The sequence below is a fragment of the Poromitra crassiceps genome (assembly GCF_964638095.1).
Source record: "Poromitra crassiceps genome assembly, chromosome: 2".
Taxonomy (NCBI): Eukaryota; Metazoa; Chordata; class Actinopteri; order Beryciformes; family Melamphaidae; genus Poromitra; species Poromitra crassiceps.
The window spans coordinates 63706107-63731120 of NC_139624.1; the positions used below are offsets into that span (position 1 = coordinate 63706107).

The 25014-nt window shown below is 48.7% G+C and overlaps 1 protein-coding gene across 1 annotated transcript in view; it reads right to left on the reverse strand.

Moving 5' to 3' along the window:
- sspo (SCO-spondin) overlaps positions 1–25014 on the reverse strand; it is a gene marked incomplete at both ends in the record, with an annotated part of 269200 nt that overhangs the window by 41602 nt on the left and 202584 nt on the right. The window contains 5 exons of the mRNA XM_083632012.1: positions 5850–5896; positions 8155–8309; positions 8544–8671; positions 16236–16406; positions 17466–17662. Coding sequence (XP_083488138.1) covers positions 5850–5896; positions 8155–8309; positions 8544–8671; positions 16236–16406; positions 17466–17662 — 698 coding nt within the window. The remainder of the gene's footprint in view (positions 1–5849; positions 5897–8154; positions 8310–8543; positions 8672–16235; positions 16407–17465; positions 17663–25014) is intronic.

Here is a 25014-nt window from a genome sequence, read left to right on the forward strand (position 1 = left end):
AATGTAACTACATATGAACGTAATTTAGAACTATTGGTAATTACTGTGTAATTACATTTGGTGTTCATGTGTAATTACAAATAGTTCATATGTAACTAGGGTACCTGTAAAATAAAGGGTTACCGTCTTTTTTTATGTTTACAAATACTGACTGTGCCTGCTGTGTTTCTACGATCTGGTTTCAGAATTCACTCTAACCAAGTAGACCATTCAAAGAGATAAAGACAGGGAGAGTGAGAGTGAGAAGGAGAGAAAGAGATTGACCACATAACCCAAATACAAATTCATCCAAGAGGTCTTAAAGTGGCAGTGGCTGTTAAGGTGTTAAGCACAGCTTGCACTGCTTGAGCCCTGGTAGAGAGCTGTGCTCACTCTGACCAACTAGGCCAGTTCAGTGGAGAGAGGGAGAGAGAAAGGTAGAGAGAGAGAGCAGGAGGATAAGTGGAAAGGAGGGCCAGAGAGAGATGCACAGAAAGAAAGAAAGAAAGAAAGAAAGAAAGAAAGAAAGAAAGAAAGAAAGAAAGAAAGAAAGAAAGAAAGAAAGAAAGAAGCGAGGAGGGAGAAATTATGGGTCAAATGATGCCAGATGAAAAAGGTAGGTCAAATCCCAGAGATATTCACACTTTCAAGTCCCTGCTCAGAAAATGAGGGGAAGAGGAGGTGCTGCACTATGTGACAGTATATATCCCCGGTATGACAAAGCTCTTTCCCCACTCCAAGTACAAGGTGCCAAAGCGCGTTTATGAAACAGAATCCCAGTAATGGCCTTTGACAGCCATGATTGATGTGACTGTTACTTAATTATTGCAGCCAACTGTTGGAGCAACTGTTACAGTACTAACTATACATAGATTGACATATTACAGCCTTGACCATATTGTCTTTGCTACTGCAATGCAGTGTTTCCCATACATTGATCTATTTGTGGCGGTACACCACAAATAGATTTTGACCACCACAAATGAAGCTTAGCGAAAATTCTATAAGAGAGACTGTAATGTCATTCATTCACTCTCTTTTCATTCGTTCATTCTCCTAGGAGAAACCCTCTAGTTGTCATACCCACTCCTTAATCACCCTGCATTTTCCTGCTTCTAGGAGAAACCCTTTAGTTGTCATGGGCACTCATTCATCCCTTCTGTCATTATTCACATCTTTCCCGGTTAGGAGAAAACCTTTAATGTCACGCCCACTCATTCATAAAACTCAGTCATCAATCACCCCTTTCCCGCTTCTACCTAGCGTCACTGTTTGTGGTCGGTAACGCTTAGATTAAGCCAATCAGAGTAAGACATCTTCCCATTCAGCCTATCCTAGTCTACCCGTCATAGCTAAAAGCCTCCTGTTTCTCTCTGTGTGGTCTTGCTGGGTTTCAGTGCGTTCCTGCGTCCCTCCTCCACCCCATTCTCCTCCAGTCCTCTCCGAGGTCTTCAGATTCAGAAGCCTTCTCCAGCAAGACCAAGTCTACCTTCACCACCACCACCAGGTCTAGACTCCACGGGGGGGATATTCAATCCTACTCTGGCTGCATCCATCTACCCCTGCTGATCATGACATCATAATCAAGCTGACGTCATGATGGAGTCTAATCGCCAAAAATATATCTATATTTATGTGCCTACAGACTCATGTATCTAATCATCTAATAAATCATTGTCATTCAAGAAATGGTCTCTCTGGTTGAAATAGATTTTGACTGCCACATATTAATTTCAACTAGTTGACTACAAAGTCCTGCTTTAAAGGGACAGCTCACCCTAAAATCCAAAATACATATTTTCCCTCTCACCTGCAGTGCTATTTATCCATCCATATCGTTTTGTGTTATTTGCCTGAGTTTTGGAGATATCGGCCGCAGAGTTTCTGGCTTCCCTCCAACACAACGGAACTGGATGGCACTCAGCTTGTGGTGCTCAAAATGCCAAAGAAAACTATTTGATAAACTCAACAGCAATAATGTCTCTTTCCAGAAATCATGACCCGGTTACTCAAGATAATCCACAGACCTTGTTATGAGCAGTTTCATGTACGATCTATTTTGACCGAACTACACCCACTAGCTGCTAGCTAGTTCCTACAATTGTTTTTTCATCATTGTGAAGCCACAGAACAGTAAGGAGGATATTAATGTGACGTGTGTAGTTCTTCATAGATCTAGCCTCTTCCTTTTGCTCTCAAAGTGCACCAGATTGATGCATTTTACTTTAAAATCTCACTAAGTCCGAGTTTACGCACTACTAAAAATATTTGGGTTGCACCAAGTGAAATAGTTACACCTTAGGCATAAGTTAGAACGTAAATTTTACACCTACGTCTTACTAGGTGTAAAGTCCTCCGTAAAATAGCAGTTGGCACGAATTGCAACTTGGCACCGTGGCGCATCGTGGTTTTGCGTCCGCAACGCGCTCTCCGTGATCAATTATTACACCCTTTGATATTTATGACTCACGCTTTATTTCCCACAAGCTGCAGCACTGCATACAAATTAAAATAACCGCAACAATTTAGCGAGGCAGGATGGTGGTAAATTAGCCTACAATACTGATGAAGAGCTCACAGATAAACGTTAACAGTAATATGAACCTAAACGAACGTTACTCAATAACGTTCTCATTTGGTTAGTGTTGATGAAATATGAAAGCACTAATTTGCGGTGGGCAAGATGTCCCGACTGTTTTCACTCCACTTAATTAAACAACCATAAATAAACACCGTTTCCACCGTGCTTTTCACTGATTGGCTACAGGAAGTGAAAACGTCATTTTCTGCGACACTATTTTGGTTAGTATGGACTTTAGGGTCTACTAGTTAAGATGTATCTTACGTCTCCATGGTGCAACTAAACAAAGACACAACTTTAGTGTCAAACTAACTAGTTTGAACGTAGCAGTTAGTGTGGACTTTACACCCCAACTTAAGAGAGAACTTACGTTCAGCTGGTGCAACAGGCAGCAGGCTCTTCATTTTAGACTAGAGCTGCCGAAAATAATCGATTCAGAGATGCACCGCGATGCTTAATAGGACGATTCTGAATCGATTAACAAATATCAAAAATCGATTATTAAAAAAAAAAAAATTTTTTTTTTTATAATCAAATAAAATAGAATGTAAGTACATGCAGTTGTTTATTTTAATTATGGATCATAATACAATGCAATTCCAAATGCACTTTTATTTTAAAAGTAGCCACACAGTGACAAAAAAGAAAGTGAGAAAAAATAAATCATGTATTGCGGAAAAAGTGATGCATCGATTTAAGATGCATCGTATAATCGAATCGAATCGAATCGTAGACTTGTATAATCGAATCGTATCGAATCGTGAGATCAGTGAAGATGCACAGCTCTATTTTAGACCCGACAATTGAAACAATTCTCACATGCACTGGCGATTATACTGTGAGGTCATGTGACAATTGAAACAATTACCCAACAACAGCATGCACTTGGCGACAGCGGCAAGGCAAAGACCCATTTAACAGGGAGTAAAGCCTTGAGCAGACCAGGGGCCGATTGCACAAACCATTAAGAATTTCCTTAAAGTCCGAGTTAAGGTTTCAATAAAATAAAATTGTTTGCGCAAAACGCGGGTCAATCTTCTCCTTGAGGTTTCCCTAAAATGTTTAACTGTAAGGAGAAGATTTGAGGGTGTTTTGTGCAACCGATTTTATTTTATGGAAACTTTAACTCAGACTTTAAGGAAAATCTTAACTTAAGGTGTTTTGTGCAGCCGGCCCCTGACTCTTGGTGGGCGTTCATCTGCCATGAGCGGTTAGGTTAAGAGAGAGAGAGAGAGAGAGAGAGAGAGAGATGTACAGTAATGGCAGTAATCACCATATTGGTGAACCAATCAATTAGACTAAAGGAGGTACCATCATCCTGGAAGGTGGCCATTGTGACCCCAATTTTTAAATCAGGTAGTAGGGCACAAGTGGCTAACTACAGGCCAATCAGCATCCTACCCACCATATCTAAGGTTGCTGAAAAGTGGGTGTCGAAACTCATGATTAAACATCTTAACAAAGGTCACACCCCACTCCACCCACTACAATTTGGCTTCCGTGCTCATCACTCTACCGAGTCAGCTAACTGTCTCTTCATTGAGAAGGTTAAGCATATGCTCGACAAATACACATATGTTTGTGCTGTGTTCTTGGATCTTAGAAAGGCATTTGACACTGTCAACCACCAAGTACTCCTGGGTAAATTATCTCATTTCAATTTCTCTGCTGATACTATTAAATGGTTTAAGTCCTACTTAACAAACAGAAAACAGTGTGTTATGGTTGATGGTGTCAAGTCCCCTTTTCTTGATAACCCAGTTGGTGTGCCACAAGGATCGATCCTTGGGCCATTATTATTTTCCCTGTACATCAATGACCTGCCGGACATATGCCCTGACTTCAGTGTGCAGATGTACGCTGGTCATTTTTGTACAGGGAAAAACAACCGACCTGATTTCCTGTAAACTCACAAATGTATTGGAAGAGGTCCAACACTGGCTGCAAAACACGTGCCTGTTGCTAAATACAAAAAAAACTGTATGCATGATGTTCAGCAAACGACCAGTTGGTATCACAAGGTCCAATGTGTTTCTGGGGGGGGAGGAATTGGAATTGGTCTCCCATTTCAGTACCTCGGAGTCATTTTGGACTCAAACCTTTCCTTCAAGAAACACATCAAAAAAATGAAAAGCACAATTCATTTTAACTTAGTTAATTTTAGACAAATCCGGCCTTTCTTAACAGTTGATGCAGCTAAAACATATCTTCACTGCATGATTTTCTCTCACATTGAATACTGTTTCACAAACTGGTCGTTTGCAGGTGCCACTGTCATAAAACCTATTGAACAGCTCTATTACAGAGCCATCAAGGCATTTGCTAGAAAACCTTTGTCATACCACCACTGTAACATTCTGGAACAACATCAATTCCTGAACTTTGAACATCTCAAGGTCTTAAAGAGTGCCTGTTTCTTCTTCAAATGCCTACATGGACTAGCTCCCCCTCCGTTACAGGAATTCATCCAAAAAAATAGACTCACTGGACTCGGCACTAGATCAGACACCAGAGGTGATTGTAAGGTCCATCGTAGAATGACCAGGTTTGGTCAAAATGTCCTATCGATAAAAGGCAGCCAAATATGGAATAGTCTCCCCGTCTCCATAAGGGACAGCCCCACCCTTGCCGCTTTTAAATGTGGACTTAAAAAATGGCTGAAAGCAAACCAGTCATGTGTCCACAGGTAGTATGTTTTTCTTCTCTTTTTGTGTGTATCATTATTACCGTATGTATTTTTATTTTTCTAAGTGTAATTGCTGCCATGTATTTTAGAGTGTTTTGTTGCTACTCATGCTTTACGTAGTTTTAGAGTGTACTGCTATGTTCTATGTATGTTTTTATTATGTTCTACGTTTTACGCTCTATGTTTTTTGTGTTTTATGTTTTATGGGGACAACGGATGGAAATTAGCCTCGTGCTAAATCCGGCAATTTTTACACTTTTACTATGTTCCAGGTTTTACTATCTGTTCTGTGGTTTCTGTGTTCATTAATTTTGCACTGTCCCGTCCAAATAAACGAATAAATAAATAAATAAGTAATAATGACACCATTAGCAACTATAATAAGTAAGAGCATAATTATTAATAGTAATGCATAGGACACAATTTTATTCTGGCGTGGGCATGCTCCCAGACCCCCCTAGTGCGTGCGAGGTCCACCCACCACAGTCTCTCCAAATCCAGTGGGAAACACTGTAATACTTACATTACTAAAAGAGAGAGGCCCTATACATGAATGACAAGAAATGCTTTTGGTAAGAGCAGCTGTGACAGAGCATCACTCACCATCACATGACTCTGAGGTACAGTTAAACACTCCTCCTTGGCAGACACTGGAGAGAGAGTGAGGAGAAAATTAGTTCAGATATGAGTTAAGGGGAAAAAAGAATTAGGTTGAGTCTTTATTTTATTAGAATTGAAGGTTGTGACACCAAAGTAATCATCCTGTCAAACAGCTGAGCCCTCAGACTATATTAAATGAGTATCAAACCCCTGTCAGGAAGATGGAATGACTTACGCCATGTCTGCATGTCAGACTATCTATTACAGTAGATAACGTGGTATTGGATTTAACAGGGGTGTCCAAACCTTTTTGAATGCGGGCCAGATTAGATAATGTGAAAATACCGGGGGGCCAGCTGCTTCTCCCATCATATGGGTTATTAAAAAAAAGAAAACACACACATAGAATACAATTGTACTCGATGGATTTTGTTTACCATCTGAAAACATTATTCTGCCTGTGCTGTTCCTACTTGGTGCTTGTCTCCTAACTGTATGATAGTGTTGTCATCGTTAGGTGAACGGGAAAAAATGCAAAGTGAACTTGCTTGATTAATCAATAGTGTGTGGAGGGCCACATAATAGTATATTTTGAGAGACAAGCTGAGGGCCAATTAAAATCGGTCTGCGGGGCGCAATTGGCCCCCGGGCCGGACTTTGGACATGTCTGGATTAGGTGGACATTGTTATAGCTGTATAGTTTGACTGAGAACTCCCTGAGACCATGGTGGAGACCATTGATAGCCTCATACAGTACATCACACTAGTGGTATTATTATTGAGACCACACTTCTCATAAGCCCCATTGCTTCTTCAGTGAAAGGTTTTCTCTTTCACTTTACTGAAGAAGATACTGTAAACATGTTGGAAGGGATTTTTCCATAGTTTCACTCTTTCAAATGATTGTCTGCAGACATGCCATCTAATGTCCTAATAGAATGGGATGAATGGAAGGACAGAGAGATGGATGAGGTAGCACAGGCCCTGTCACAAAGGTGCTATAAAGGGATGGCTGAATGAACAGATGGATATACAGTATGCAGGAAATGAATTGATTGAGAACTGAAGGAAGGAAGACATGGCCCTGGAGCTAGCAGTAGGGTGACCAGATCCCAGCAACCCTAATGTGGGACAAAGACTACGTTTGTGTGGGACAATGTGGGACACGTTACGGAGGAACTATTTTCTTTTGACCAAACTACACCCACTAGCTGCTAGCTAGTTCCTACATGAGACTGCAAAAGAAAATAGTTCCAACATGAAACTGCTCATAACAAAGTCTGTGCATTATATTGAGTAACCGGGTCATGATTTCTGGAAAGAGACATTGCTGTTGAGTTTTTCAAATGTATTTTTTGGCGCTTCGAGCACTACAAGCCGAGTGCCATTCAGTTCCATTGTATTCAAAAGAAGGCAGATATCTCTCTGGCCGATATCTCCAAAACTCAGGCATATATCCCAAAATGATATAGATGGATAAATAGCACTACAGGTGAGAGGAAAATATGTATTTTGGATTTTAGGGTGAGCTGTCCCTTTAAAGTTAGTCAGACTTTTCTAGTAGAACAATATAGTACTGAACCATATACTGAAGTAGAACCATAGTAGGCTACACAGTTATTACAGTTTCATCTGAAGAAAACATTAACTAACATTACAATAAGAGCACAGCTTAGAATGGAATTTATAAATATCCTTTGCAATAGCCTACAGCAGCTGTGGAGAAAGATTTGAGGCTGTCTTCAATTGTGCAAGTTAACAACACTTGAGAGCTTTGTGCAAAGATGCACTGTTGCATTAATATGGGTAGCCTACTGTAGAAGCTATTATCATTAGTATGGGTAAGTATTTGGCCATTGGTATTGTTATTATTGCTACTAGTTACTACTGGGAATACACATCTCTCAGGCTGCATTGTGTGAAGTTAACGGTGCGCTGCACATCTCTCGAGCCACAGTGTGTGCTGCAGACAAGAGCAGCTGCGTGCATGCTCTCTCTCCCCCTCTCTTTCTCTCTCTCTCTCCCTCTCTGTCTCTCGGGTTTTCTCTCTCCCGGTCTCCGTCTGTCTCTCACTCTCTCTCTGTCTTGGTCTGATTGCGCTCTCTCTCTCTCTCTCGCCCAAAATGTGGGACATCTTCTCAATTTGCGGGACGCGTGAAAAATCATGAAAATGCTGTGCAGTCCCGCACAAAGCGGGACATCTGGTCACCCTAGCTAGCAGGGATTCATTGTCTTGCTCAAGGACACTTCAGCAGGGTGGACCCAAAGAAAGGTCTGAATGAATGGATGCAACCATGTTTAGTATTACCATGTGTTGCAGAGGTGCTGAATGGTCGTTCCAGGTGGCAGCAGAGCTTCCGTGATCTCCTCAGTGCTGATATTCCAACTTTGGTTACCGAATGACAGGGAGAGAGGCGAACAGGGACAGTCAGCCTGCGACACACAGGAGCCTCCATATAAAACCTGCAGAGAGGGTGAGGGAGACAGTGAGACTCAGAACACAGTTGGAGGGACAATGTATTGCAGCTGCAGATGAGGGATCCAGACACACACTCATGCGCGTGCACGCGCACACACACGCGCACACACACACACACACACACACACACACACACACACACACACACACACACACACACACACACACACACACACACACACACACACACACACACACACACACACACACACACACACCTGTCCAGGGGGGCAGGTGCAGCCGGGGGTGCAGGGTCCAGGCAGACACTGAGCCTGTGGCCACAGGTCCTCACAGGTATGTGGACAGGAACCAGCACACACACTGAATACCTGGCTGTTAGGACACTCTGGAATACACGTGCACAGACGCACGCACGCACACACGCACGCACACGCACACACACACACACACACACACACACATGCGCACAAATTAACAATCGGCATCATGTCTGATATATATTCTACTAAAGAGTAATATGTGTATGATACTTTGTACATCTGTATGTTAAACTTTATAAAACAGAACTGAGTCACATTTGAAGTGGATGTAAAACACCCGATACACACACAGAGCTGTGACTGCATACCACTTACTTACCACATACACACTTTAATTATACTCAAATCCCAAATCCCAAATCCGTGGTGGGCCAAAACAAACAGAGCGCGGGCCAAACTTGGCCCGCGGGCCCCAAATTGGTCAGCACTGGACTAAATAAACCCAACAGAATGCAAGTAGCGCGAGGGTCGGAGACGTTTCAGAGTCTGAAAACAAATGTTGTCTGAGATGACAGGGTTGAGAGGCGGACCATAATAGCGTGTCGATGATTTGATTTGACAATTCTGGGGACTGGCTTTGGCATTGGCCAATCGTTAGGGTTGTGCTACAACCCAGGTTTTACGAGTGAGAACGAGAGCTCTCACTAGTGCCTACTTCGCTGCGTACGCAGCATTATGGAAGACTGTCATTTTTGCTCCAAAAATTACTTTTACATTAAAACCTGACCACGCCCCTTTAGGTGACGTGGTGCCCCCCTGGGCTGACTGGGCCTCCCACCTCGCCCCCGTGACTACGTCACGGCCAGTCACCCCAGGGGCCGCCACTCATTTCTTCCAGCCAGCTGAGATCCGACGCACCCAGAGACGCATCGACGCAGCAAGGCTGGGTAGTGAGAGCTCTCGTTCTCACTCGTAAAACCTGGGTTGTAGCACAACCCTAACGTTTTACTTCGTTTCGAACTCAAGCTCTCACTAGTGCCTCCATTCAACCGACCTTGCTGCCGGGAGCACCCCACAGGGCGACCCGAAAGGCACCGGTGAACCACGGCCATATGGCAACGTTTATGCCTAACCGTCTGACATATTAGAGTGGCAACGATACTACTTTCTTGCCACCGACAGCACCGCGTGCGCAAACTGCGAACCGGATACGTCGAGACTGTAGTACCTGACGAAAGTGTGATGAGAGGACCATGAGGCCGCGGCACACATGTCCTTCACCGACACACCACGCAACAACGCAGAGGATGTCGCAACACCTCGCGTAGAATGCGCCTTGATACCCTCCGGGGGAACCTTGCCCACGGCAGAGTATGCCAACGCGATCGCCTCCACTATCCAGTGTGATAAGCGATCCTTGGAAAGGGGTCCGCCCTGGGCCCTTTGCCCAAAGCAAACCAACAGCTGATCTGTAATGCGTAATGCGCGCGTCCTAGCCACATAGGCCGAGAGCGCCCTTACGGGGCACAGCATGTGCAAACGTCTCTCCTCACCCGAACTGAACGGCGGGGGACAGAATGCCGATAAGTCTATTACCATAGACCTATAGCTGGCATTAATATTCTTGGGCTGGTACACCGGGTTAGGTCGCAACGTAACCCTGCGCCCATCGTCCCCAAAAACCATACAGGCCTGCTGTACCGAGAGGGCAATCAGGTCACTGACTCTCTTCCCTGACGATAAGGCCAGCAGCAGCGCAGTCTTTAAGGACAGAACCTTTAAATCGGCGGAGTCCAAGGGCTCAAACGGATGACCCGTTAGCCCGTCCAGCACCGTAACCAGGTCCCATTTGGGAAAAACGCACCGCACCGGCGGGCGCAGTTTACGCGCCCCCTTCATGAAGCGCGAGACCAAAGGGCACACCCCCACGGGGGTCCCTTCAATCCCCATGTGGCAAGCCGAAATCGCGGCTACGTACACCTTAAGCGACTGCGGGGACTGCCCCGCGTCAAGCAAGCTTTGAAGGAAACAGAGAACTGGACGCACGCTGCAGTTCACTGGATCCACACCCTTACTTGTGCACCATCGCGAAAAAACCCGCCACTTGTACGCATACTGGGTGCGGGTCGAAGCGGCCCTAGCACTCTGAATAGTGCGCACCACATTGTCAGGCAAGCCCTGTGCTAGCAACTGGTCCCGTTCAGGAGCCAGACTGCTAGCTTCCACCTGCCTGGGGAGGGGTGGAACACCTCCCCCTCCGCCTGGGACAGGAGATCGGCCCGCACCGGCAATGCCCACGGCGGGCCCTGCGCCAGGGAGACCAGGTCCGCAAACCACGTCTGCCTGGGCCAGAACGGGGCCACTAGAACGAGCCGGAGACGCTGTTCCCTCACCCTGTCCAACACCTGACGGATCAGGGGGATCGGTGGAAACGCATAGAGCCCCTCCCGTGGCCACGCGTTCGCCAACGCGTCGTGTCCCAACGGGGGGCTGTCCTCCTGGATTGAGAACCACAATGGGCAGTGCGTCGCGCGCCGCGATGCGAAGAGATCGACGCGGGCACGACCGAACCTGGCCCAAATCTGTTCCACCACCTGAGGGTGGAGGCACCACTCCGTGTGACGGGGGTAGCCTCGAGACAGCAGGTCGGCGCCGTAATTCAGCCGTCCCGGCAGATAGACCGCCGACACTGACAGGAGACGGGGATACGCCCACAGGTGAATCTCCGCCGCTAACCGGTTCAAAGCCTTCGACCGCACACCGCCCTGTTTGTTCAGGTGGGCGATCGCCGCCATATTGTCCGAGCGAATCAGCACATGGCGTCCATGTATGACTCGCTGGAAATGAAGCAGAGCGAGGCGGATCGCCTCCAGCTCCAAGACGTTTATGTGGCGATGCTCCTGGGCTTCCCACCGGCCGTTCGCCGACAGAAACCCGCACACCGCACCCCAACCCCAGAGGGAGGCGTCGGTGCGAATCACTAGCCTGAGCGGGACCGGGCCCAATCGAGTGCCCCTCGATAGGTAACGGGGGTCTGCCCACATGGCCAAAGCCAGGCGGGCCTGACCTGTCATAGGCACTCTGCGATGACGGTCCCTGGCTGGATCCAAGCGCAACGCAAGGAACCAGATCTGGAACGGACGCATGTGTAGCCTCCCCAGGGGGAGCACATGCAGCGCCGAGGCCATCAGGCCCAACATAACTGTGCACTGAAGCACTGACACCGAGGAGCATCGACTTAATGTCCTCGCTGTCCGCACCGTGCGCGCCTGTCGCTCCCGCGAAAGGCGGGCTCGCATAGCCCGGGAGTTCAACTCGAGCCCCAGGAAGATCGCCGTCTGTTCTGGGGCGAGGCAGCTCTTTTTCCAATTCACCATAAACCCTAAGGTTTGCAGGTGATCGGTCACCACCTTGGTATGTTTCATGGCCTCGATCCTCGAGCCGGCCACAATAAGAGCGTCGTCGAGGTAAAGGAAGATGCGAACCCCTCTCGCGCGGAGAGGAGCCAAGGCCGTCTCCACGAAAGCCGTGAAGGTTCGCGGGCTCAATGACATGCCGAAAGGCAAGACACAGAACTCGTAAGCCTTCCCTAGGAAGGAGAACCTCAGGTATTTCCTGTGTCTCTTGACCACGTGGACATGGAAGAACGCATCTTTCAGGTCCACGGAAGTAAAGAAATCCCCCTGTCTCAACGCGTTGAAGAGGTGGGGAAAAGAGAGCATTCGGAACGGGAGCTTCCTCAGCGTCTTGTTGAGGCGCCGGAGGTCCAGAATTGGACGCATGGAGCCGTCCTTTTTGGGCACGACGAAGTACCTGTGGTAGAACCCCGAGCGCACCTCTGCCTTGGGGACCGAGCGGATCGCCCCCTTGGCGAGGAGCGACATGACCTCCTTGTGGAGTATGTTTATAAACTCCCCCTCCACGACCGTATCGTGGGTCCCGTCGAACCTGGGTGGGGCCCTGGCAAACTGCATGGCGTAACCCTTCCGAAGGGTGCGCCGCAGCCACGGGGACGGGGAACACAGACGCTCCCAGGCCTCGAGCCTGTCGGGCAACGATGGTCTGTTTAGTATATTGTTGGGCACCGGGGGACCCGGTGCTTTGGTTGGGGAAGAAAAAGGGGGGGGCGGGACCAACGAGGCTAAGCCCCCCTGCCGGTTTCTTACGCGGGCTCCGCCTACTGACGTGCCCTGTGAGCGTGTTGAACCGGCGAAACCCCCCAGCCGTGCGGCTTTCGCCGGCTGGGGGGCGTAAGGAGGCACGCCTCTCTTTTGACCGCGGGATGCGGGCTCGTCCGCTCGCGCGGTCCCCAGGAGAGCTCCCGACCAACGATGGGCCCATGGCACCATCGATGGTGGGCTTGTCCCGGGGGCCTTCTGACGGCGGATAAGCGATCCAAGGAGAGCTCCCGACCGGGCTCGGGCGCTGGGCACCGAGGACGGTGGGCTTGTCCCTAAAGCTACAAGCCGAAGGCTGGCCCTGAAGCCAAGCCCTGGCGAGCTGGGTTGGGTTTCCCCCTGCTGAGTCCCAGACCGAAGTTGAGCGCTGAGCTCCAACGACGGTGGGCTCATAGCCCCCCCCCTTCCCCAGGGAGGTGACTAAGTACGGGACTGGTTACCCGCTCCCCGCGCACCTCCTCGTTTTGGGGGGCGGGGGCCGCGTACCCTGGTCTGCCGTGGGACCCATGATGGGCCCACCGCGGCTGGGTGGGGCGCATCCACTGGGGGCGCTCTAGCCGGTGAGACTTGTAGCTGCTGACGCGGGGCGGTCCGCGGCGGCGGAGGCCCCGGAGGACGACTCTGCGCGCGCGCTTGGACCTGGAACCGGCGGTCCTCCCCCTTCGCCCGCTTGGGCAAGAAGGAGCGGACCGCCGCCGAGTCCCTCTTACTCGTCTCCAACCGCTGGGCCAAGTCTTCCACGGAGGAGCCGAACAGGCCCCCCGGGGAGATCTGAGCCCCCAGCAGCCTCCTCTTATCCTGCTCAGGGAGCTGGGTAAGATTTAGCCACAGGTGGCGGTGGGTGAGAACAGAGAAGGCCATGACCTTCCCACTGTTCTGCGCCAGGCAGTCCACCATACGCATGGCGTAATCCGTGGCCATCCTGAGCTCTGTAAACAGCTCGGGGGCAGGGTCACCTTGCATGTCCCGCAGGAGCACCGCCTGGTAGCCCTGCAGAATGGCCAGGTTGTTGGTCATGGCGGCGGACTGCCCCGCCGCCAAGTACGCCTTTTCGGCCAACTTGGCTGTAAGTTGGCACACTTTAGAGGGCAAAGCAGGCCTCGCGGAGTTAGGGGCCAGGTGTCTGGCCACCATGTCCTCGATAGGAGGCATCGCGGTTAACGCGAGTTTATCCGCCCCCTCTAAGGCCGACCACGGAGCCATGCCCGCGCAGAGCGGCTTGGCCTCCTGAGGCCTTTCCCATCCTGACTGCACCGCGCGAACCACGTCTATACAGACCGGCAGCCGGGGCTTCGGGCGAGGTGCCTGTGGTGCCTGGAGTGGCTGGTAGTAGCAACCCCGCAGCACTGATTCGAGGGGCGGAGGTGTTTCGGCCCGAGCGATGCCAAGCTTAGCTGCAGCCCTAGACATTACCCCCAGAAACTGCTTCTGATAGGGCTCGTTGAGGCTAGCCTCCGAACGGGTCCCTAACAGAGAGGTGGTCACAGTCGCGCGGTCCCAATCCTCCCCGCCAGACAACTCCTCTTGGGGGGCGTTCTGGGGGGGAATGATGGGGTCATAGGGGAAAAACCCCCCCTGTTCTATCACAGGGTCGATGGGCTCGTCCCCCCAGTTCAAACTCTGCCGTTCGGGTAGGACCGGGGAGCCCTGCTCTTCAGGTAACTCCTCTTCCCAGACCCACCGCACGCGCCTCCCTCGGGAGGTGCGTGGCTAAGCCGCGGGCCCACCTGGACAAAGAGCATAGCTCTCTCCCGTAAAACGGCCAGGGTAAAGCCCTCGCATGCCCGGCAGAAGTCTGACTTCAACAGGGCGTCACTAGCATGGTTGTGCCCGAGGCAAAACACACACTGGCTGTGGCGGTCCTGGATCGCCAAAGTAGCCTCACAGCTAACACAGCTCTTGGCTGTCTCCCTCTGTCTCATGTCAGCCGCCCGGTTCATTGTGCGAGTGAGAAGAAGCTAACCCGCCAACAAGATCCGCCGACTGTACAAGAATTAGCGGGAGTTAACCGTGTAAGCTGACTGTTTACAGTCGCTTGCAACGGTAAAGATGCTGGAGTGCTAAGCTAGCTGCTAGCTGCACGAGACGACTAGCTAGCTACCTATCTAACGTTACTCCAGCCGGAGAAACGTGCGCGCGCTAACGCTAGTAGCTGGCGCCTACAGTACCTAGCAACAGCAGCAAAAGCACGGATGCAAGCTAGCTAACTGTGACAACTGTGCTAAATAGCCTGTTGTTCTAGTGCTTAACGGTACAAGCTATTCTAACGTGTGCAACCTAGCTAAAAGTTATGAGTGCAGACCTGAGTCTTGCGCTCGAGCCTAACAAACGTTAACCCAGCCGGGGAAACGTCAATACATGCACTGTACGGCGACAGTAATACATGCACTGCGCAGCGGCAGTATTATAAAACAACAGTTAGCAAGAAGATACTCTTAGCTTGGATGACTTGATCCGATGCCGCTGGTGAAGAGAACAGGAACGGGTCCCCGAATCCTGATTTATCTCGTCCACGCGAACCTCTCGAAGGTGGGCAAATGAACCGAAGCGAGTCTATTTGTCCAAGCTATGAAGAGCACTGACTTTAGAGCTAACTGCGGAGCTTAAGAAAACGACGTTCTCCTGCTGGCTGGAAGAAGCGAAGAGTGACGGCCCCTGGGGTGACTGGCCGTGACGTAGTCACGGGGGCGAGGTGGGAGGCCCAGTCAGCCCAGGGGGGCACCACGTCACCTAAAGGGGCGTGGTCAGGTTTTAATGTAAAAGTAATTTTTGGAGCAAAAATGACAGTCTTCCATAATGCTGCGTACGCAGCGAAGTAGGCACTAGTGAGAGCTTGAGTTCGAAACGAAGTAAAACCTGGCGTGTTCCGCCCCCAAATCGAGTGGGATTCAGCATGTTGTGGTTCTACGCGAGTGGGATCCGCAGAGTACCAGGCAGCCAGCTGCTTCTGTGTGGAGCGGAGTGGACAATCCAATGCATGAGTGCTGCCCGCCCGCCTGGAATCTCCGAGGGGCGACAGCTTAGTTAACGTTATCCTGGAATGTGAGTTTAACGAGCCAGTTACATTTCTTTGCATTCTTAATCATTAACTTTTGCTTTATTTTGTATGTTACATACAATTGGCCAAGTTAGTAGTTAGTTTATGGGCTAGAAATTCTGCCAGATTACAGAAACTAGGCGCCATTTTCTCCTTCATTTGATTGATTGACAGCTGCCATGTCGTGATATGATTGGTTGAATAATTTGATAGTACTATCAGCAAATTGTAGATTACTGTTATGAATGAAATCTTTAAAAATGAACTTTTAATGTGAAAAAGTGTGAAAAACTAAAGAAATTTCATTTTTGTGAAAAGTCACTTTTAATTTCAGCTTGACTTTAACAACTCCTGCTTTAGTTTATAAATTTACAAGGCCAACACGATGCATGTGTGCGTGTGCGTGTGCGTGTGCGTGTGTGTGTGTGTGTGTGCGCGCGCGCGTGCATGTGTGTGTGTGTGTGTGTGTGTTACCAGGCAGGCAGCTTTTGGTGTTACAGACAGTGTGCTGCTCAAATGGTGCAGCACAGGCCATTCCGCCAGGCTCCGGCTCCCTAACGATTGTCTTGTTCCGCACTGACACCCCGCCACCACACGAGGCACTGCAGTCAGTCCAAGGCGACCACTCACTCAATACACAACCCTCTGTGAGAAAGAGAGGAGGCGGATGAAAAGAGAGAGATGCAGGATTGGTGGCCAACAACAAAGACAGAGTGCCTGAAATTTTCAACAATTTAAATTTAGGACTTTTTAAGACCTTATAATTAGAGCTGCAACTAGTGATTATTTTTATTATCGATTAATCTGTCAATTATTTTTTCAACTACTCGATTAGTCATTTGGTCTATAGAATTGTCGATCACTTTTTCCCCAAAGCCCAAGATGACATCCTCAAATGTCTTCTTTTGTCCTGACCAGTCCACAACCCAAAGATAATCAGATTACTGTCATAGGTGACTAAAGAAACCAGAAAATATTCACATTAAATAAATAAATGTTATATTTTTCATTTATATTTTTCTTAAAGGAGCAAAAGGTTCTACACACCTAAATGAGAGGTGCGTCGGAGGAGGGAAAACCCGACTGGATCAAAAGATTCTTCAGATTCTGGAGAATCTCCAGAATCTTCTTCAGATTCTGGAGAATCTGGAGAATCTGAAGAAGGTCTTAGGACCGAAACGTTATTCTTTTCCGTTAAATACACTTTTTGCATTTGGAGACAGTGTGCGGGAGTTAATTTATTTTGATTTATATTTTTCTTAAAAATTTGTCTAAACAATTAATCGATCATAAAAAGTAGTTGCCGGTTAATTTTCTGTCAATCGACTAATCGACACATCGTTGCAGCTCTACTTAAAATATATAAGAATGAAAACATCTAAAACTGAATTCAAGATGTTCGAGATGTTATATTTAAGGACTTTTGTCTATATAACAAGATCTAAGACATTTACAACATTTTCAAAACATGCAGAGAACCTGAATGCATCCCTGCATTGGTGTTTGTATGTGTGTGTGTGTGTGTGTGTGTGTGTGTGTGTGTGTGTGTGTGTGTGTGTGTAGGTGTGTGTGTGTGTGTGTGTGAGAGAGAGAGCGAGAGAGAGCGAGAGAGTGAGAGAGAGAGAGGGAGAGAGAGAGAGAGTGTGTGTGTGTGTGTGTGTGTGTGTGTGTGTGGGTGTGTGTGTGTGCGTTTCATTTTTAGACCTGGGCAGGTTGGCAGATCACAGCTCTCTGTCTGGATGGCATCAGTACAGGAAGGGCCTTCCTCTGTGTCCTGGCAGGGATGTGTCCTTGTCCTCTGGCCATGCCCGCAGGATGCTGAGCAGGTGCTCCATTGGCTCCAGGGCTCATAAACTGGACAGGGAAGTTTGCTGCACACCAGGGTGCCATTCCCACACACACTGGAGGTGAAGTGGGGGAAATGTAGGACATTTTAGTTGAAGTCTGAATGATGATGAGGAGAGAACTAACAGGAACAGTCCATAATTGCAGTAAAGTGTCTAATGGCCCAATCCCACCGCAGCTAGTAGCGCGGTCCCGCTCCGCTCGACTCGACTTTTGGTCTCATCCCACCGGTATAAACCGGCCCAGCTCGGTTTGATTTGGGGCTAAGTCGTGCTACTTTTAGTACCTGCCTCGTCGGGGTTCTATTCTGCCAACCCGGGTTCATACGGTGACGTGAAAACATTGTAGACGACTGATTGGTCAGGCAGAATCGTGTTTACTCTCTATCCTACTGACTGTCAATGCAGCGCTGCATACCAGTTTACTTACCTTCTCTTCTTTTCTATTATGCTTTTCCATCAGTCTTTTGTTTTGCTGCCTTCGCCTCTGGTGAAATAAAATCGGCGCGGTGGTTTCAATTGTCCAAAAGTCCGCTGCTCTGAAGCGCTTGTGTAGTTAGTGCTGCGTCGGCTCCGCTAGGCCGCAGGCGCTTGGTGAAGCCGCGGTTTTGCCTGGTGAGAGGCCGCGGGGGTAGAGGCTTCACTCTAGCGCAAACCCCGTCCCTCGCACCCGCCCCTTTAGCAGCGCTTGTGAGTTTTGACTAACAACAAAGTGATATCCATTCTCCTGGTCGATTGTCACTTTTGCCCATGTATACTGTAACACCCGCCCAACATGCTGTGATGCTATGAGCTGGCTGCTCAGGCCAGGATCAAGGACTGTGGTCATGCCAGCACTGCTCTCTCTCTCTCTCTCTCTCTCACACACACACACACACACACACACACACACTGTAGGTCATTTAGAGGCACCAGTATTTCATAAACAGTTTAAAAGTTATGTGTATGGATTTAATTGTAACGTTATGTTATAGCCTATTTCAGAACATGGGTGGAGGGCAGATATGCGGTCGCTATGACGACCAGGTGTGGGCGGGGGCAGATGAAGGGCGGTCGAAGCAGAACGTCCATCGGGTTGAAGCAAGTAGAGCCGAGTGGTGACGGGCTGTGCAGGGCTGTAAAATGTGGTGGAATTGAGCCATAAGAGTAGTGGGTGTGGACCAGCGCACTCGATATTTTGGTATCGGCGCTACACGCAGCCTTAAAGCAGCTACGAGCAACTTTTTCGATTGTTATTAAACAGTATAATTACAATATTGATGCATCACATCTTACCTATAATAGTAGCTGAGACCAAAGCCGTGTCAATCGGAGATTGCTCCCTTAGGTGATTATTAAGTCTGTGTCTGTCTAAACTCGCGTCAACAGGGGGCTCTCTCGCTCTCTCTCCTACCACCGGACCGGCTACACCCGGAAGTGAAACGCGGAAGTGAAACCCGGAAGTGAAACGCAGCTGCCTGCCTACCCCGTTCGCGCTGCCTAGCAACATAACATAAACAATGTGAACGCCACGCATACTCTCGGGAACATCTCTCGTTATATTCTAACAGGTTTTTTGTAAGTTATTTTGTGGTTATGGCCGAAGTGGCTGCTGCAACCCGTTTCATTTCACTTCCTGATCTGCCCTGGCCACAGACAGACTAACACTGGCCGATTCACTCGGGGTTCAAGCGAGACTACTCTGCGTTGGTCTCGTCGACTATTAGAGGTAAGATGTGATGCATTGATATTAAATTTATACTGTTTAATAACAATCGAAAAAGTTGCTCGTAGCTGCTTTAAGCATTACAACCACGCCTTTTAAGCGTAAAATGATGCACCGTCTGCTCATTGGATAAGTGCAGTAAACGAATCACACGCTTGCCTTTTAAGCTCCAATTCCACGGAGTAGTCCAGTAAAACCAGAAAAGCCAAGCGCTCTCCTCCCCCCCTCCCTTTCATCCCCATCTATCTGTCTCCATATATAGGCTATTATTCCATATTATTATGCTTCTCAAACCAATAAACTGCAGTTTAAATACTGCAAGCATGTAAATACGCTACACTATAGCAAGATCAAAGTGAAAAGAATGTTCTAAACGCATCGGATAGAAAAAAATATAGCCTATGGCTGGATGTCATGAGATTAGATTGGTGAAAGTTTGGGCAGAATGATATCGTTTTCTCTCTTCTCCCATGATGCAACAGCCTCTGAATGACACCTATCACTTTTACTGGATCTGATTACTTTATTCTATTTTATTTACTGGATTTTTGTGACGAAGATGTCGTCACTGGAAGCGGACAGCACATGGTAAAACCACTCAATCACATAAACTCATCCAGAAACACATAATTCCCCTCTGTCATTGTGGTGAGTGCACGCACCACAATAAATCACATCTTCAGTTAAAAGTTCACATACATCCTCTGCAGTAATATAACATGTTGGAAAAACCACACACAGATTAGTTCACTTAGTTGTTTATTCTATGGAATGTATTTCTTATAATCTAAAAGCATTGCCATGTGATGATGCCATGTATTAATGTTCCTCTCCTCCATACTCACAGGGGCTGAACCAGAGCAATGGGCCAAGCTGGGCTTTATAGGGCTAGAGTGATTGCATGCATCTGTGTTGATTGAGGGAGGTACCATTTTGAACTGGTGAAAGGGGATGTTAAGCCTTTTGAGTTATTGTGTTAAGTTTGTGGACTTAATGTAAAATGTTTGACTGGGATCGGTGGTTCTTATGTTTAAACATGTTTGGTTTATGTATGAATGCACAGTAAAAGTGTATATGGTGAGAATTCGGGTTAATTGATTTGCTCAGGAGTTGGTTGGGCTGGGGGAGGGGTTTAGGCTTTATAAGCCTTTGGCCACCAAGGCTCCCGAGTGTTAGTCTGAGGGAGGCTGTGTGAGAGACAGGTAACCAGACATTTGTCAACTTTGCACATTTTCAAGTTTTTGTTTATCTATTTTTATGTGGACGTCCAAGTTCTGTTTTTCACTGTTTTTTGGAATAAAAGCACCAATTGTTTTTGCAACTCTAGCCATCTTGTTTGTCATTTTTCTGAAGAGTTTTTTGAACCACAGTTTTCTTGACATATGGTGGCAGTGGTGGGATGGCCAGTCGCAAAAGCAAGCGTGCTGCTAGGAAACTAAGAACTGGACTCCGTTCTCAAAGCCCGAAACCTCAGACAGATGAGGAGGAGGAGGAGGACAAAGTCGTGACGTCAGAGGATTTTGACGCCGCAGGGTCAAAAGCCAAGACCCGGCAGCCACAGCCCCGGACATCATTGGGAGGGGATCCCTCAAACACTGACGTGGTGAGTCTCTTCAGGGAGTTTTTAGTTGCTCAAGAGAAGAGAGATGATATTCTCCAGCAGGAACTCCGGGGTCTGCGGGATTCACTTGTGGCCTCCCAACAGCCTGTCCAACAGTCTCCCTCAGCAGGGCTGTCCTCCACAGCAGATAATGGAAGCCTCAGGTTGCAGCTTCCAACTCCAGGGCCCAGAAGGGAAGGCTCACCTGACTCTACCTCCTTCAACGCTCAGCAATTGGCATCGTCTCCTGGCAGACAGGGTAGGTCTTCTGTGGCCCCACCAGCTACCCAGTGTAAAGAGCCCAAGATGCCGTTGTATCAACAAGGTGAGGACATTGAAAATTACCTTTTACGCTTTGAACGCATGGCAAAGACTTGGCAGTGGCCAAGGGCAGAATGGGCCTGTCGATTAATTCCCTTGCTGACTGGGAAAGCACTGGAGGCCTACACAGCGATGGATGAAGACCGGTCCAACTGTTACCCCGACCTGAGGGAGGCGCTGTTGGTCAAATTTGACATCTCACCAGAGACCTACCGTCAACGGTTCCGGGCCACCTCAACGCCATCGGGGGAGACACCGACGGAGACGTACCACCGGCTGAGGGGCCTCTACCGTCGTTGGATGCGGCCTGAGAGGAGGAGTAAAGACCAGTTGGCAGAGACCATCATCCTGGAACAGCTGCTGCAGGTGCTTCCCCCAGACACCAGGACGTGGGTGAGGGAGCATGAACCGGAGGATGGGCTGACTGCAGCAAGGTTAGCCATGCAGTACCTGAACGCCAGGAAGGGCGTCACATCACGACCAACACGGATGGATACCAGGGACAACCATCGCCCCAGAGACAGCTTTCCGAGGAGCTTTGAAGGTAATCGGGGGGCAAATGACAGGGGTTACACTGCTCAGTCAGGGACTAAGACTTTGGTATGCTATCATTGCCAGCAGGAGGGGCACAAAGCATCAGTTTGCCCCCTGAGGAAACCTAAACTGACTGGACTGTGTTATGTGCCTAGAAAGGGTGAGCAGGGTGACAACCAGGATGGGGAAGCAGAGTCTAAGTCTATTCCAGTAAAAGTTAATGGTAAACCTGTTACTGCTCTTCTTGACTCTGGTAGCTCCATGTCATTCATAAGAAAAAGTTGTGTGCCCTGTGCTATTGATTACAGCCAGCCAACAGAGGTTTTATGTGTACATGGTCACTGTAAGCCGGAACCACAGGTCGAACTTACAGTAGAAGTAGATGGACAAAAGTATCTGATGAAAGTGGGGGTAATGGAGAATTTACCAGTGGAGATGCTTTTGGGGAGGGAATTACCTGTTTTATATGACCTCCTTGGCAGGTGTGGAAGTGTCGGTAATGTCGGTAATGGCCGTGGCCCTGGGTCAGAACAGAAAAGGCATGTCTCTTGTTTTGTTATGACAAGGTCCCAAGCAAAAGCTGAAACTCGGTCAGGGGTACAACCTTTGCCAGACTTGTGTGATAGTCTGTGCGAGGTTGGAACCAAAGGGCCCAGAAAAACACGTCGGCAAAGGCGGGTAGATAAACATGCTGGTAAACCGTTATCTTGTGAAATGCCTGCTAATGTCTTATCTGAGGTTAAGTGGGAAATCCCAGAGAACATCTCAATGTTACAACAGTCTGATCCCTTGTTAAAGTCTTTGTTAACCAAGGTCTTAACCTCTGCTAATCACACCGCCCAAGTAGGTGGTGCTGTCTATAGCCTTCACAATGACATCCTTTACCAGGGGGAGGAGCCAGGCGATGGGAGGTTAGTGGTGCCAAGTAGCTGTAAATCACCGGTATTACACCTTGCACACACCATTCCCTGGGCGGGCCACTTGGCTCACTATAAGACATATCTCAGACTGGCCACACGGTTCTTTTGGCCTTCCATGTATACTGATGTACAGACATATTGCAAAACATGCCCTGAATGTCAAAAAACCAGTGCTGTCCGCAAATCCAACCGAGCACCTCTCCAAACCATGCCGGTGATTACCACCCCTTTTAAGCGGATTGCAATGGACATTGTGGGGCCCCTGGAAAAAAGTGCAACGGGATATCAGTACATTCTTGTGGTATGTGACTATGCAACTAGATTTCCTGAAGCTTTTCCTCTCCGGTCTATAACCACTCCAAAACTGATCAGTGCTCTTGTCCAGCTCTTCTCTCGTGTAGGCATCCCAGAGGAGATCCTGACTGATCAGGGAACCAACTTTACATCCCGCCTGATGAGCCAGCTGCATAAGGAGTTGGGCATAACCGCTATCAGGACATCTCCGTATCACCCAGAGACAGACGGCCTGGTCGAGAGATTTAATCAAACTCTCAAGAGGATGCTCAGGAAGTTTGTATCTGATACGGGGAAGGACTGGGATAAGTGGTTACCCTTTCTGCTCTTTGCCTACAGGGAAGTGCCTCAAGCATCCACTGGATTCTCCCCATTTGAGCTACTCTATGGCTGGCCAGTCCAGGGGCCCCTGGATCTGCAAGACAGGACTGGGAGAAGAAGGTAACAGCTAATCCGGTGGAGGGGCAAGGTGTTGTGCAGTATGTCCTACAGATGAGGGATCGGTTGGAGCAGTACCGAGAGGAGGCCAGACTCAACCTCCTGGAGGCGCAGAAGAGCCAGAAACGGTGGTATGACCAGCAGGCACGTCACCGTGAGTTCAAACCAGGTCAAAAGGTCTTATTGCTCTTGCCTTCCTCATCCAGCAAGCTGTTGGCCAAGTGGCAGGGACCCTTTGAAGTTCTTAGGAAGATGGGGCCTACAACCTATGAAATCCTGCATCCGGAGAAGGGGAAACGGAAGCAGACGTACCACGTCAACCTCTTGAAAGCTTGGGAGGAAAGAAGCAGCCCTCCTCCTGCCACCGCCCTACTGGCACGCCGGGTGCTTGAGGAAGATGACTCTGAAGGTGTAGTGGAGGCCTGGAAACAGACGGCAAATATGGATCTCTCTCACCTAGATGGTAAGAAGCCAGTTGAACTTCAAGTTATATTCAACACCTTTCCTCAATTGTTCACACAGAAACCAGGCCATACAGATGTGATACAGCATGCAATAAGAGTCAAGCCGGATCAGAATCCAGCACGGCAGGCATGTTACCGGGTACCAGAACGTTTGGTGGAGGCATTGAAGGAGGAGATCCGCCTGATGTTGGAGATGGGAGTGGTCGAGCCATCTGCAAGTGAATGGAGTAGTCCAATTGTCATTGTGCCGAAGAAAGATGGATCCCTTCGCATTTGCATTGACTTTAGGAAACTGAATGCCATCTCCGCTTTCGATGCCTACCCAATGCCCCGGATTGAAGATCTGCTGGAGAGGATTGGGCGAGCCAACTACATCACCACCTTGGACCTCTGCAAGGGCTATTGGCAGGTCCCCCTGGAGAGCCAGTCCCGGCCCCTCACTGCGTTCAGGACCCCTCTTGGCCTCTTCCAGTTCACGGTGATGCCTTTTGGCTTGCATGGCGCCCCAGCAACATTCCAAAGGCTTATGGACAAAGTGCTTCAACGTTGTGAAGACTGCAGTGCTGCCTATTTGGATGATGTGGTTGTCTTCAGCCTGACCTGGGAGGAACACCTGGAGCATCTTCGTCGAGTCCTGGGGGCAATCAACGTGGCAGGACTTACACTCAACCTACAGAAATGTGAGTGGGCCAAACAGGAAGCTCGTTACCTGGGATATCAGTTGGGGAGAGGTCAAGTCCGGCCTCAGGTGGATAAAGTGGAGGCCGTCCTGCACAGCCCCAGACCCCGGACGAAGAGACAGGTCAGGTCTTTCCTTGGCCTAGTGGGATGGTACCGACGATTCATTCCCCAGTTTGCCACACTGGCGGTTCCTTTGACTAACCTCACCTGCAAGTTGGCCCGTAATCCGGTGGAATGGAGTGAGGAATGTGAAAATGCTTTCCAGGGACTGAAGGAGAAACTATGCTCATCACCTGTGTTGCAGAGCCCTGACTTTGAACGCCGCTTCCTGGTGCAGGTGGATGCCTCAGGAGTGGGACTCGGTGCAGTGCTGGCTCAGGGAGAACCAGGTGAGGAACGTCCAGTGTTGTACCTTAGCAGGAAACTTCTGCCTCGTGAAACTCGGTACTCCA